We start from the raw sequence: 14193 nt of genomic DNA, 5'->3' as shown, positions 1-14193 counted from the left end.
CCATCTCTGACCCCTGTAACACCCCTAAAACTAGTGTTCGGTGGCATGTGTAGCTGCAGATACACATGCTGTGCATAGTCTGCCGTCTGGTGTTGGGTCGGAGTGTTACAAGTTGTTTTTCTTCAAAGAAGTCTTTTCGAGTCACGAGACCGAGGGACTCCGCCCACTTCGGTTCCATTGCGCATGGGCGTCGACTCCATCTTAGATTGTTTTCTTTCCACCATCGGGTTCGGACGTGTTCCTTTTCGCTCCGTGTTTCGGGTCGGAAAGTTAGTCAGAATCAACAGAAAATTCGTCGGTATTGTTTCATTCGGTATCGGGATAGTTAGGGCAAATCGACACCGAGCCTTAAAGAGCTCCGGTAACCCTTCGGGGTATTTTCGATCCCCCGTCGGGGCCTGGTCGGCCCGACCGCGTGCAACATCGACACTGATGGAACGGACCCCGTTCCGATTCTGTCCTAAATGCCACAGTAAATATCCTTATACAGACCAACATTTGGTCTGTAACTTGTGCCTGTCCCCCGAGCACAAGGAAGAGTTGTGTGAGGCCTGTCGTGTGTTTCGGTCGAGAAAAACGCTCAGGGACCGAAGAGCCAGGAGGTTGCAGATGGCTTCCACGCCGACAGGACAACAAGGGTTCGAGGAGGAGGAAGAAGAAGAAGAAACTTTCTCCATCCGCGATTCGGATTCCGAAGAATTCAACGTCGACGAGCAACCAACCGTGAGTAAGACGTCGAAAGAAAGATCACACGAGAAAACAGACAAAGCCCAGGGGACGCCACTGCCAACAGGCCATGGCATAACCCATAAAGTAGGTGACCGTCCATCGGCACCGAAAAAGGGCGAGCTGGTGCCGAAGTCGTCCGACTCGGGTCGAGACACAGGCACGCAACACTCTCGGGACCGAGAGAGTGGTGCAGAAAAGGCTCGACACAGAGACAGCGGCACCGAAGCTACTCGACACAGACAGCGGCACCGAAGCTGCTTGGCACAGAGATAGCGGCACCGAAGATGGTCGGCACCGAGAGGCCAAGACACCGAAAAAGAGAAAGATCTTGTCGGAGCCGAAAACAACTAAAGACACGGTTTCGGTGCCAAAACACCCGGCAACCGAACCAAAAACCAGTTCCTACTCAGAGGAACAATCACTGTCCTCCCAACTAAAAAGACACAGATTTGAGGAGGAATTACAAACTACGGAGGTAGATCACACGCAAAAGAGTATCTTTATCCAAAGGGGTACAGGGAAAATCAGCACTCTTCCCCCAATCTGAAGGAAAAGGAAACATGACTTCCAGCAACAAGACAAGCCACTACAAGCAAAGGTGGTAAAGAGGGTAACTCCAACAGCCTCTCCACCACAGTCAACTCATGTATCACCGGCACAGACTCCACCACAATCACCAGCTCATACCACCATGAGCCAGGATGATCAGGCAGCATGGGACCTCTATGATGCTCCAGTATCGGACAATAGTCCAGAGTCGTACCCAACTAAACCCTCACCACCTGAGGACAGTACAGCATATGCACAGGTGGTAGCTAGGGCAGCCGAATTTCATAATGTATCTCTACATTCAGAGCCTATTGAGGATGACTTCCTCTTTAACACCCTGTCCTCCAGCCACAGCCATTATCAAAGCCTTCCCATGCTCCCGGGAATGCTAAGGCGCGCTAAACAGATTTTCAAGGAGCCTGTTAAAAGCAGAGCAATAACTCCAAGGGTGGAGAAAAAATACAAGGCACCGCCCACCGACCCTGCTTTTATTACATCACAACTGACACCAGATTCAGTAGTCGTAGGAGCAGCTCGTAAAAGAGCCAACTCGCAGACATCAGGCGACGCACCACCTCCGGACAAGGAGAGCCGCAAGTTTGATGCAGCTGGGAAAAGGGTTGCAGCACAAGCTGCAAATCAGTGGCGCATCGCCAACTCGCAAGCACTCCTAGCGCGATACGACAGGGCCCATTGGGACGAGATGCAGCATCTCATCGAGCACCTCCCCAAAGAATTCCAGAAACGAGCGAAACAAGTGGTTGAAGAGGGGCAAAATATCTCAAACAACCAAATACGTTCTTCTATGGATGCAGCAGATACAGCTGCAAGAACAATAAATACTGCTGTGACAATAAGGAGGCACGCATGGCTGCGCACATCTGGCTTCAAACCGGAGATACAACAGGCAGTGCTCAATATGCCGTTCAATGAACAGCAATTGTTTGGCCCACAAGTGGACTCTGCAATTGAAAAATTAAAGAAGGACACTGACACAGTCAAAGCCATGGGCGCACTCTATTCCCCGCAGGGCAGAGGCACATTTGGCACATTTCGCAAAACAAGTTTCAGAGGAGGGTTTCGAGGTCAAGCCACAGAAGCCAGCACCTCACAAACAAGACCACCTACCTACCAGGGACAATATCAAAGGGGTGGCTTTCGAGGCCAATACAGAGGGGGCCAATTCCCAAGAAACCGGGGAAAGTTTCAGGGTCCCAAAACCCCTCAAAATAAACAGTGACTCACAGGTCACACAACCCCTTCACACAACACCAGTGGGGGGAAGACTAAGCCAGTTCCACAAATCATGGGAGGAAATAACAGACACTTGGGTCTTAGCAATTATCCAACATGGTTATTGCATAGAATTTCTCCAACTCCCTCCAAACGTCCCACCGAAAACACACAATATGTCAAAACAGCATATAGACCTTCTAGGACTAGAAGTTCAAGCATTACTGCAAAAAGACGCAATAGAATTAGTACCAAAAACACAAAAGAACACAGGAGTTTACTCACTGTACTTTCTAATACCGAAAAAGGACAAAAGTCTGAGACCAATATTAGATCTCGGAACACTAAACACCTACATCAAATCAGACCACTTTCACATGGTCACGTTACAAGACGTAATGCCACTACTGAAACAGCAAGACTACATGACAACGTTAGATCTAAAAGACGAGTATTTCCATATACCGATACATCCCTCACACAGGAAATACCTAAGGTTCGTATTCAAAGGAATACATTACCAATTCAAAGTGTTGCCATTCGGAATAACAGCACCAAGAGTCTTTACAAAATGCCTAGCAGTAGTAGCTGCGCATATCAGGAGGCAGCAAATACACGTGTTCCCGTACCTAGACGATTGGTTAATCAAAACCAACTCGCTAACAAAGTGTTCACACCACACAGATTGTTATACAAACCCTTTACAAACTGGGTTTCTCCATCAACTATGCAAAGTCACACCTTTCGCCGTGTCAAACACAGCAATACTTAGGAGCGACAATCAACACAACAAAAGGGATAGCCACTCCAAGTCCACAAAGGGTTCAAAATTTTCACAAGGTGATACAAGCTATGTATCCAACACAAAAGATACACGCAAAGATGGTATTAAAACTCCTAGGCATGATGTCCTCATGCATAGCCATTGTCCCAAACGCAAGATTGCACATGCGGCCCTTACAACAGTGCCTAGCATCACAATGGTCACATGCACAGGGTCAACTTCTAGATCTGGTGTTGATAGACCGCCAAACATACATCTCGCTTCTATGGTGGAACAGTACAAATTTAAACAAAGGGCGGCCTTTCCAAGACCCAGTGCCACAATATGTGATAACAGATGCTTCCATGACAGGGTGGGGAGCACACCTCAATCAACACAGCATCCAAGGACAATGGGACGTACATCAAAGAAAGTTTCATATAAATCACCTAGAATTGTTAGCAGTATTTCTAGCGTTGAAAGCATTCCAACCAATCATAACCCACAAATACATTCTTGTCAAAACAGACAACATGACGACAATGTATTATTTAAACAAACAGGGGGGAGCACACTCGACACAGTTGTCTCATAACACAAAAAATATGGCATTGGGCAATTCACAACCACATTCGCCTAATAGCACAGTTTATTCCAGGGATCCAGAACCAGCTAGCAGACAATCTCTCTCGGGATCACCAACAGGTCCACGAATGGGAAATTCACCCCCAAATCCTGAACACTTACTTCCAAATTTGGGGAACACCTCAAATAGATCTATTTGCAACAAAAGAAAACGCAAAATGCCAAAACTTCGCATCCAGGTACCCACACCGGCAATGCTCTATGGATGAATTGGTCAGGGATATTTGCGTACGCTTTTCCCCCTCTCCCTCTCCTTCCATATCTAGTAAACAGATTGAGTCAAAACAAACTCAAACTCATACTAATAGCACCAACATGGGCAAGACAACCTTGGTATACCACACTACTAGACCTGTCAGTAGTACCTCATGTCAAACTACCCAACAGGCCAGATCTGTTAACACAACACAAACAGGAGATCAGGCATCCAAACCCAGCATCGCTGAATCTAGCAATTTGGCTCCTGAAATCCTAGAATTTGGACACTTGAACCTCACACAAGAGTGTATGGAGGTCATAAAACAAGCTAGAAGACCATCCACTAGACACTGCTATGCAAGTAAATGGAAAAGATTTGTTTGTTACTGCCATAATAATCAAGTCCAACCATTGCATGCATCTCAAAAAGATGTAGTAGGATATTTACAAAAATCAAATCTAGCTTTCTCATCCATAAAAATACATCTCGCAGCAATATCTGCTTACCTGCAGATTACTCATTCAACTTCCCTATTTAGAATACCTGTCATTAAAGCGTTTATGGAGGGCCTAAAGAGAATTATACCACCAAGGACACCACCTGTTCCTTCATGGAACCTCAACATTGTCTTGACAAGGCTCATGGGTCCACCTTTCGAACCCATGCATTCTTGTGAAATGCAATACTTAACGTGGAAAGTTGCATTTCTCATTGCCATCACATCTCTAAGAAGAGTAAGTGAAATACAGGCGTTTACCATACAAGAACCATTTATTCAAATACACAAAAATAAGGTCGTTCTAAGAACAAATCCAAAATTCTTACCAAAGGTTATCTCACCGTTCCACTTAAACCAAACAGTGGAATTACCAGTGTTCTTCCCACAGCCAGATTCAATAGCTGAAAGAGCACTACATACATTAGACATCAAGAGAGCGCTAATGTACTACATTGACAGGACAAAAGAAATTAGGAAGACAAAACAACTATTTATTGCCTTCCAAAAACCTCATACAGGAAATCCAATTTCAAAACAAGGTATCGCCAGATGGATAGTAAAGTGCATCCAAACCTGCTATCTTAAAGCAAAGAGAGAACTGCCTATTACACCAAAGGCACACTCAACCAGAAAGAAAGGTGCTACTATGGCCTTTCTAGGAAATATTCCAATGACCGAAATATGTAAGGCAGCAACATGGTCTACGCCTCATACATTTACTAAACACTACTGTGTAGATGTGTTATCTGCACAACAGGCCACAGTAAGTCAAGCCGTACTAAGAACTTTATTTCAAACTACTTCCACTCCTACAGGCTGAACCACCGCTTTTCGGGAGATAACTGCTTACTAGTCTATGCACAGCATGTGTGTAAGGAAATGCCTCCTTGGCATGGTTGCCCCCTGACTTTTTGCCTTTGCTGATGCTATGTTTACAATTGAAAGTGTGCTGAGGCCTGCTAACCAGGCCCCAGCACCAGTGTTCTTTCCCTAACCTGTACTTTTGTATCCACAATTGGCAGACCCTGGCATCCAGATAAGTCCCTTGTAACTGGTACCCCTGGTACCAAGGGCCCTGATGCCAAGGAAGGTCTCTAAGGGCTGCAGCATGTCTTATGCCACCCTGGAGACCTCTCACTCAGCACAGACACACTGCTTGCCAGCTTGTGTGTGCTAGTGAGGACAAAACGAGTAAGTCGACATGGCACTCCCCTCAGGGTGCCATGCCAGCCTCTCACTGCCTATGCAGTATAGGTAAGACACCCCTCTAGCAGGCCTTACAGCCCTAAGGCAGGGTGCACTATACCATAGGTGAGGGTACCAGTGCATGAGCATGGTACCCCTACAGTGTCTAAACAAAACCTTAGACATTGTAAGTGCAGGGTAGCCATAAGAGTATATGGTCTGGGAGTTTGTCAAACACGAACTCCACAGCACCATAATGGCTACACTGAAAACTGGGAAGTTTGGTATCAAACTTCTCAGCACAATAAATGCACACTGATGCCAGTGTACATTTTATTGTAAAATACACCACAGAGGGCACCTTAGAGGTGCCCCCTGAAACTTAACAGACTATCTGTGTAGGCTGACTAGTTTTAGCAGCCTGCCACAAACCGAGACATGTTGCTGGCCCCATGGGGAGAGTGCCTTTGTCACTCTGAGGCCAGTAACAAAGCCTGCACTGGGTGGAGATGCTAACACCTCCCCCAGGCAGGAATTGTCACACCTGGCGGTGAGCCTCAAAGGCTCACCTCCTTTGTGCCAACCCAGCAGGACACTCCAGCTAGTGGAGTTGCCCGCCCCCTCCGGCCAGGCCCCACTTTTGGCGGCAAGGCCGGAGAAGATAATGAGAAAAACAAGGAGGAGTCACTGACCAGTCAGGACAGCCCCTAAGGTGTCCTGAGCTGAAGTGACTCTAACTTTTAGAAATCCTCCATCTTGCAGATGGAGGATTCCCCCAATAGGGTTAGGATTGTGACCCCCTCCCCTTGGGAGGAGGCACAAAGAGGGTGTACCCACCCTCAGGGCTAGTAGCCATTGGCTACTAACCCCCCAGACCTAAACACGCCCTTAAATTTAGTATTTAAGGGCTACCCTGAACCCTAGAAAATTAGATTCCTGCAACTACAAGAAGAAGGACTGCCTAGCTGAAAACCCCTGCAGCGGAAGACCAGAAGACAACTGCCTTGGCTCCAGAAACTCACCGGCCTGTCTCCTGCCTTCCAAAGATCCTGCTCCAGCGACGCCTTCCAAAGGGACCAGCGACCTCGACATCCTCTGAGGACTGCCCCTGCTTCGAAAAGACAAACTCCCGAGGACAGCGGACCTGCTCCAAGAAAGGCTGCAACTTTGTTTCCAGCAGCTTTAAAGATCCCTGCAAGCTCCCCGCAAGAAGCGTGAGACTTGCAACACTGCACCCGGCGACCCCGACTCGGCTGGTGGCGATCCAACACCTCAGGAGGGACCCCAGGACTACTCTAAGACTGTGAGTACAAAAACCTGTCCCCCCTGAGCCCCCACAGCGCCGCCTGCAGAGGGAATCCCGAGGCTTCCCCTGACCGCGACTCTTTGAATCCAAAGTCCCGACACCTGGGAGAGACCCTGCACCCGCAGCCCCCAGGACCTGAAGGACCGGACTTTCACTGGAGGAGTGACCCCCAGGAGTCCCTCTCCCTCGATCAAGTGGAGGTTTCCCCGAGGAACCCCCCCCTTGCCTGCCTGCAGCGCTGAAGAGATCCCGAGATCTCTCATAGACTAACACTGCGAACCCGACGCTTGTTTCTACACTGCACCCGGCCGCCCCCGCGCCGCTGAGGGTGAAATTTCTGTGTGGGCTTGTGTCCCCCCCGGTGCCCTACAAAACCCCCCTGGTCTGCCCTCCGAAGACGCGGGTACTTACCTGCAAGCAGACCGGAACCGGGGCACCCCCTTCTCTCCATTCTAGCCTATGTGTTTTGGGCACCACTTTGAACTCTGCACCTGACCGGCCCTGAGCTGCTGGTGTGGTGACTTTGGGGTTGCTCTGAACCCCCAACGGTGGGCTACCTTGGACCAAGAACTAAGCCCTGTAAGTGTCTTACTTACCTGGTTAACCTAACAAATACTTACCTCCCCTAGGAACTGTGAAAATTGCACTAAGTGTCCACTTTTAAAACAGCTATTTGTGAATAACTTGAAAAGTATACATGCAATTTTGATGATTTGAAGTTCCTAAAGTACTTACCTGCAATACCTTTCGAATTAGATATTACATGTAGAATTTGAACCTGTGGTTCTTAAAATAAACTAAGAAAAGATATTTTTCTATATAAAAACCTATTGGCTGGATTTGTCTCTGAGTGTGTGTACTTCATTTATTGTCTATGTGTATGTACAACAAATGCTTAACACTACTCCTTGGATAAGCCTACTGCTCGACCACACTACCACAAAATAGAGCATTAGTATTATCTATTTTTACCACTATTTTACCTCTAAGGGGAACCCTTGGACTCTGTGCATGCTATTCCTTACTTTGAAATAGCACATACAGAGCCAACTTCCTACAATGTGTATCTGCAGCTACACATGCCACCGAACGGAAAATGTCACTTACCCAGTGTACATCTGTTCGTGGCATTAGTCGCTGCAGATTCACATGCGCCCGCCCTCCTCCCCGGGAGCCTGTAGCCGTTTAGAAGTAGATCTTGAACATTTGTACATTTGTAAATATATTACATTAAACCTTCATTTTGTACATACGTATTTATTCCATTGCATGGGCACTATTATTAGCATACACAACTCCTACCTCACCCTCTGCGGGGAAAACAATCTAAGATGGAGTCAACGCCCATGCGCAATGGAACCGAAGTGGGAGGAGTCCCTCGGTCTCGTGATTCGAAAAGACTTCTTCGAAGAAAAACAACTTGTAACACTCCGACCCAACACCAGACGGCAGACTATGCACAGCATGTGAATCTGCAGCGACTAATGCCACGAACAGATGTACACTGGGTAAGTGACTTTTTCCATTTCGGGGCTTCCCTGAACCTTACTCACCAGATTCCTGGTGACCGAAAGGAGTACTGCTTAGCTGACTCCAGCAGAGAAGACTCCACATGACATCTGACTTGGCTTCAGCCCTACCGGCCTTTCTGCAGCTTCAAAGACTCCTGCTTCAAGCAGGCTATGCATCCTGCAGGGCCAGCAACCTCTAAATCCCCAGAGGACTTCCTGCCCAGCAGAGAGGACCAAGAGCTCCCAAGGACAGCGGCACTGCCCAGAAGAAAACTCCAAAAGGACTCCAAAACTGCCCTGGATTCACGAGCCCTCCCCACTCGCACCTGACGCCCATGGCCCGCATCCAGGTGGCTCCACTGATCCAAAGAAGGTCCCGGGATGATTCTGACCTTCAGTCCATCCTGGGGTGACCCCTCCTGGCCAACACCACGACACCTGCAGCCTGAATCCCAAGTGCCCCCGCCCTCCCCCGACAAATGCTTTGCACTACCCTCTGATAAGCCTAACTGCTCGACCACACTACCACAAAAGAGCATTAGTCTTATATACTTCAGCCTCTGTTAAGCCTCCGGGGAACTCCTGGATTCTGCACACTAACTCATTTTGGTACAATTATATATAGAGTCCGCTTCCTATAAATGGCACAAACATACAATAAACATTTTGTTAAATAGAATGTCTGCATTTGAACAGCAACTGTGCCACTACATTAACTGTTAAGGAAATAAATGTTTTGCTTTTGTTTTTGTTTTTATTTATTTTTATTTTAGGTAACGTTATTGTTGAAATTGGAAGATAAATTAAACCGACACCTGAGCTGTGATCTATTACCTAGTGAGTATTGTTCTTAGTCATGTTGCCCCTCTGGCTGCTGTGAGGCCTTGCTAATAACCATTACACATCCTCTTGCTATTTTTCAGATGAGAACATTCAGGAGTTGGCAGCAGAACTAGTTCAACTAGGATTTATCGGAGAGGTAAAATAGCGGGCTCTGGTTTGTTTTATAGACCTTTGTTACCACTGACGAAATGTCATACTTTCTATTGCTGCAGAAGTGTCTGTCCTTTCACTTATTCAGTTTTAATGTAACTAGTTAGCTGCATTACCTTACCCTTAGCATGAGATGTATTTTTGAGTCCCTTCTCTTACACTTCCAATTTTTTTTGGTCTATGGGTTCATCCCTTTTTTATATAGTTTAAAAAGGAAAGAAACCTATGCATTCAGGTATTTACTCTTATATACACACACCAAGCCCACACCCCTCCCCTGCGATTTGGCGGGCCTGAGTCTGCTCAGCACTGCCCAGAGTTTCCTGGAGGTGGACAGACCCCAGCCTAGATGAAGGAATTTTGAGGCCCTGCACCTCATCTTTGTGTAGCCCAGTCTCTCTGGAGTACCTTTGGGCCCTCCCACAGGGACCATGCAGACAGGTTCATCCTCTGCGCCAGTCAGGTCCCAGGGATCTGGAGCATAACTGCTGGTGAGACGGATACTTACTTCTGCACCTGCTCTCTTGTCACCCCTCGACAATGCCATCCTAGTCATTGAGTAGGACAACTTGTATGATGAGCTAGGTGAGGCCAGTTGTTTGGGCACTTCACCTCACACTGGCCTGGTATCCCCTTCTGCTGTGGCTACAGAGAAAGGAGCCTGTTTTGCAATGGTGGTGCGCATGGCAGCCAAGGTCCTGAATCTAAACTTACCCTCAATGGCAGTCAAGACTAGTGTTGTGACGTGCTTCAGCCAGAAGTTGGACACGTAGAACCCTAACTTGCATTCAGTGAAGCCCTTACAGATGTCCTGCTTGGGGCCTGAGCCAAGTCCTGCTCAGGGACTCCTGTGAATAGGAGTATTTTCTGCCACCATTGCCTCACTCTTTGTGAATCCCAGTTTCCTTATCCAGTACCCTAACCTGGAGAGCTTGGTGGACCAAGCCTACTCATCCTACATTCACCCTGGCTTGTTCCCTGATACCCCACTGTATAGAGAATCCAAGAGGCTGGACATCTTTGGTAAGAGAATGTTCTCTTCCACTAGCCTGGCATTGTGGTCAGTGAGCACTGCATGCTTATTGGACTGTTACTCCCATACACTATGGGATTAGGTTGCACAAGTGCTACCTGTGGTCCCAAAGGAGGCCCAGGACATACTATCTTAGTCTGTTGCTGATGGAGGGGAGGTTGGGGGGGGGCGAAATGCAGCAAAGTTCTCCATCAGATGTGGACTTGACACAGCCGAATTGCTGGGTAGAGCAGTTTCAGTCTTTGGCTGTAGGAAGCTGACTCGCTATGTGATGCACAAAAAAGTACACCATGCAGAGTCCAGTGGATCCCCAATTGGTTTGCAGAGGCAAAAGTATATAGGACTAATCGCTCTATTTTATGGTAGTGTGGGGTAAGCAGTTAGGCTTGTCAGAGGGTAGGGCTAAGCATTTGTTGTACTCTGGCAATAAATGAGACACTCGCAGAATAAATCAGAGACCAGTTTAGAATATGTATATGTGTATGTGTATGTGTATATGTATATGTATATATATGTTCGATGGCATGTGTAGCTGCAGATCCTGCCATCTGGTGTTGGTCTCGGAGTGTTACAAGTTGTTTTTCTTCGAAGAAGCCTTTTCGAGTCACGAGACCAAGGGACTCCTCCCATTTCGACTCCATTGCGCATGGGCGTCGACTCCATCTTAGATTGTTTTTTTTCCGCCATCGGGTTCGGACGTGTTCCTTTTCGCTCCGTGTTTCGGGTCGGAAAGTTAGTTAGAATCTCAGAAAAGACGTCGGTATTGTTTCCGTTCGGTCAGTACATCTTACACACAGGTGATTGCAAGGGCAACTGCTTTCCATAACGTCACCTTGCATTCAGAACCAATTGAGGATGACTTCTTGTTTAACACGCTAACCTCCACTCATAGCCAGTACCAAAGACTACCTATGCTCCCAGGAATGCTAAAACATTCAAAACCAATCTGTTCGATGGCATCTGTCGCTGTAGATACGCATGTTCTGCAATAGCTCGCCATCTGGTGTTGGGCCGGAGTGTTACAAGTTGTTTTTCTTCGAAGAAGTCTTTCGAGTCACGGGACCGAGTGACTCCTCCTTTTGTCTCCATTGCGCATGGGCGTCGACTCCATCCTCGATTGTTTTTTTTCCGCCATCGGGTTCGGACGTGTTCCTGTCGCTCCGAGTTTCGGAACAGAAAAAATAGTTAATTTCGGAAGATTTTCGTCGGTATTGTTGCGTTCGGGATCGGCATACTTAGATTCAACACCGCATCGAAGATCGAAGAGCTCCGGTGCCCTTCGGGGTAGTTTTTCGATCCTCCGTCGGGGCCTGGTCGGCCCGACCGCGTGCTGAAGAACGCCGATGGAACGGACCCCGTTCCGTTTCTGCCCCAAATGCCACAATAAATACCCCTACACAGACCAACACTTGGTCTGCAACCTGTGCCTGTCACCTGAGCACAGCGAAGACACCTGCGAGGCCTGTCGTGCGTTCCGGTCCCGAAAAACACTCCGAGACCGTCGAGCCAGAAGACTTCAAATGGCGTCCGCACCGACAGCCCGACGGGAGTTCGAGGAACAGGAAGAGGAAGGTACCTTCTCGATCCAAGACTCAGACTCCGAAGGATTCGACGATACACAAACCGTGAGTAAGACGTCGAAAACCACACAAAGAAACATTTACAAGGCCCAGGGGACGCCACTGCCACCAGGCCATGGCTCAACCCATAAAATCGGTGACCGACCGTCGGCACCGAAAAAGGCCCAAACAGTGCCGAGATCGTCCGACTCCGGTCGAGACACCGGCACGCAGCCTTCTCGGGACCGAGAAAGTGCTGGAGACAAGCCTCGACACCGAGATGCCGGTGTGGACACGGCTCGACGCCGAGACAGCGGCACCGAAACAGATCGACGCCGAGAGGTTTCGGCCCCGAAAAGGAAAAAAGTCACCTCGGAGCCGAAAAAACACGCAGACAAAGTTTCGATGCCGAAACAAACTGCAAGCGACCCAGCTTCAGGCTCTTATACAGAAGAGCACTCGCTAACCTCCCAAATGCAGAAGCATAGGTTTGAGGAAGAGCTACAAGCAACTGATGCGGACCATACGCAAAAACGTATTTTCATTCAGCAGGGGACAGGAAAAATAAGCACCCTTCCCCCCATTAGGAGAAAGAGAAGGTTGGAGTTCCAGACGGAACAAGCACCACAACCAAAAGTGGTGAAAAGAGTTACACCACCACCCTCTCCTCCGCCCGTGATTAACGTTTCACCAGCACAAACGCCATCACACTCCCCAGCTCACACCACCATGAGCCAGGGTGACCAAGACCAGGACGTATGGGACCTATACGACGCCCCAGTGTCAGATAACAGCCCAGAGGCATACCCTACAAAACCATCTCCACCAGAAGACAGCACCGCGTACTCTCAGGTGGTGGCTAGAGCAGCACAATTTCACAACGTAAGCCTCCACTCAGAACAGGTCGAGGATGATTTCTTGTTCAACACACTCTCCTCCACCCACAGCTCCTACCAAAGCCTGCCTATGCTCCCTGGTATGCTCCGGCACGCAAAAGACATATTTAAGGACCCGGTCAAAAGTAGGGCAATCACACCAAGGGTGGAAAAAAGTACAAGGCGCCTCCTACGGACCCAGCTTTCATCACAACACAGCTGCCACCAGACTCTGTTGTTGTAGGAGCAGCTAGGAAAAGGGCCAACTCTCACACATCTGGAGATGCACCACCCCCAGATAAAGAAAGCCGCAAGTTTGATGCAGCTGGTAAGAGAGTCGCAGCACAAGCTGCAAACCAGTGGCGCATCGCAAACTCCCAGGCACTACTTGCGCGCTATGACAGAGCCCACTGGGACGAGATGCAACATCTCATCGAACATCTGCCCAAAGACTTCCAAAATAGGGCAAAACAAGTGGTTGAGGAGGGACAAGCCATCTCCAACAACCAGATCCGCTCCTCCATGGACGCTGCAGATACAGCTGCACGGACAATTAATACATCTGTAACTATCAGAAGGCATGCATGGCTCCGAACGTCTGGATTTAAACCAGAGATTCAACAAGCAGTTCTCAATATGCCTTTTAATGAAAAAGAACTGTTCGGTCCAGAAGTGGACAAAGCGATTGAGAAACTCAAAAAAGATACGGACACTGCCAAAGCCATGGGCGCACTCTACTCCCCACAGAGCAGAGGGAATTACAGCTCATTCCGTAAAACGCCCTTTCGAGGGGGGTTTCGGGGTCAAAGCACACAAGCCAGCACCTCACAAGCCACACCGTCCAGTTACCAAGGACAGTATAGAGGAGGTTTTCGGGGACAATATAGAGGAGGGCAATTCCCTAGAAATAGAGGAAGATTCCAAAGCCCCAAAACCCCTACTACTAAACAGTGACTCACATGTCACTCACCCCCTCCACACAACACCAGTGGGGGGACGAATAGGTCATTATTACAGAGCATGGGAGAAAATCACTACAGACACTTGGGTTCTAGCAATTATCCAACATGGTTACTGCATAGAATTTCTACAGTTCCCTCCAAACATACCACCA

General features: G+C 48.3%; 1 protein-coding gene across 1 annotated transcript in view; it reads left to right on the top strand.

Annotated features, from left to right (window-relative positions):
* The window catches only part of NRBP1 (nuclear receptor binding protein 1), a 228668-nt gene that overhangs the window by 164585 nt on the left and 49890 nt on the right, over positions 1-14193 (top strand). The window contains exons 15-16 of the mRNA XM_069233574.1: positions 9393-9456; positions 9543-9598. Of these exons, the coding sequence (XP_069089675.1) occupies positions 9393-9456; positions 9543-9598 (120 nt within the window). The remainder of the gene's footprint in view (positions 1-9392; positions 9457-9542; positions 9599-14193) is intronic.

The sequence above is a fragment of the Pleurodeles waltl genome, chromosome 5, assembly GCF_031143425.1.
Source record: "Pleurodeles waltl isolate 20211129_DDA chromosome 5, aPleWal1.hap1.20221129, whole genome shotgun sequence".
Taxonomy (NCBI): Eukaryota; Metazoa; Chordata; class Amphibia; order Caudata; family Salamandridae; genus Pleurodeles; species Pleurodeles waltl.
This window is presented reverse-complemented; position numbering and strand designations above follow the sequence as displayed.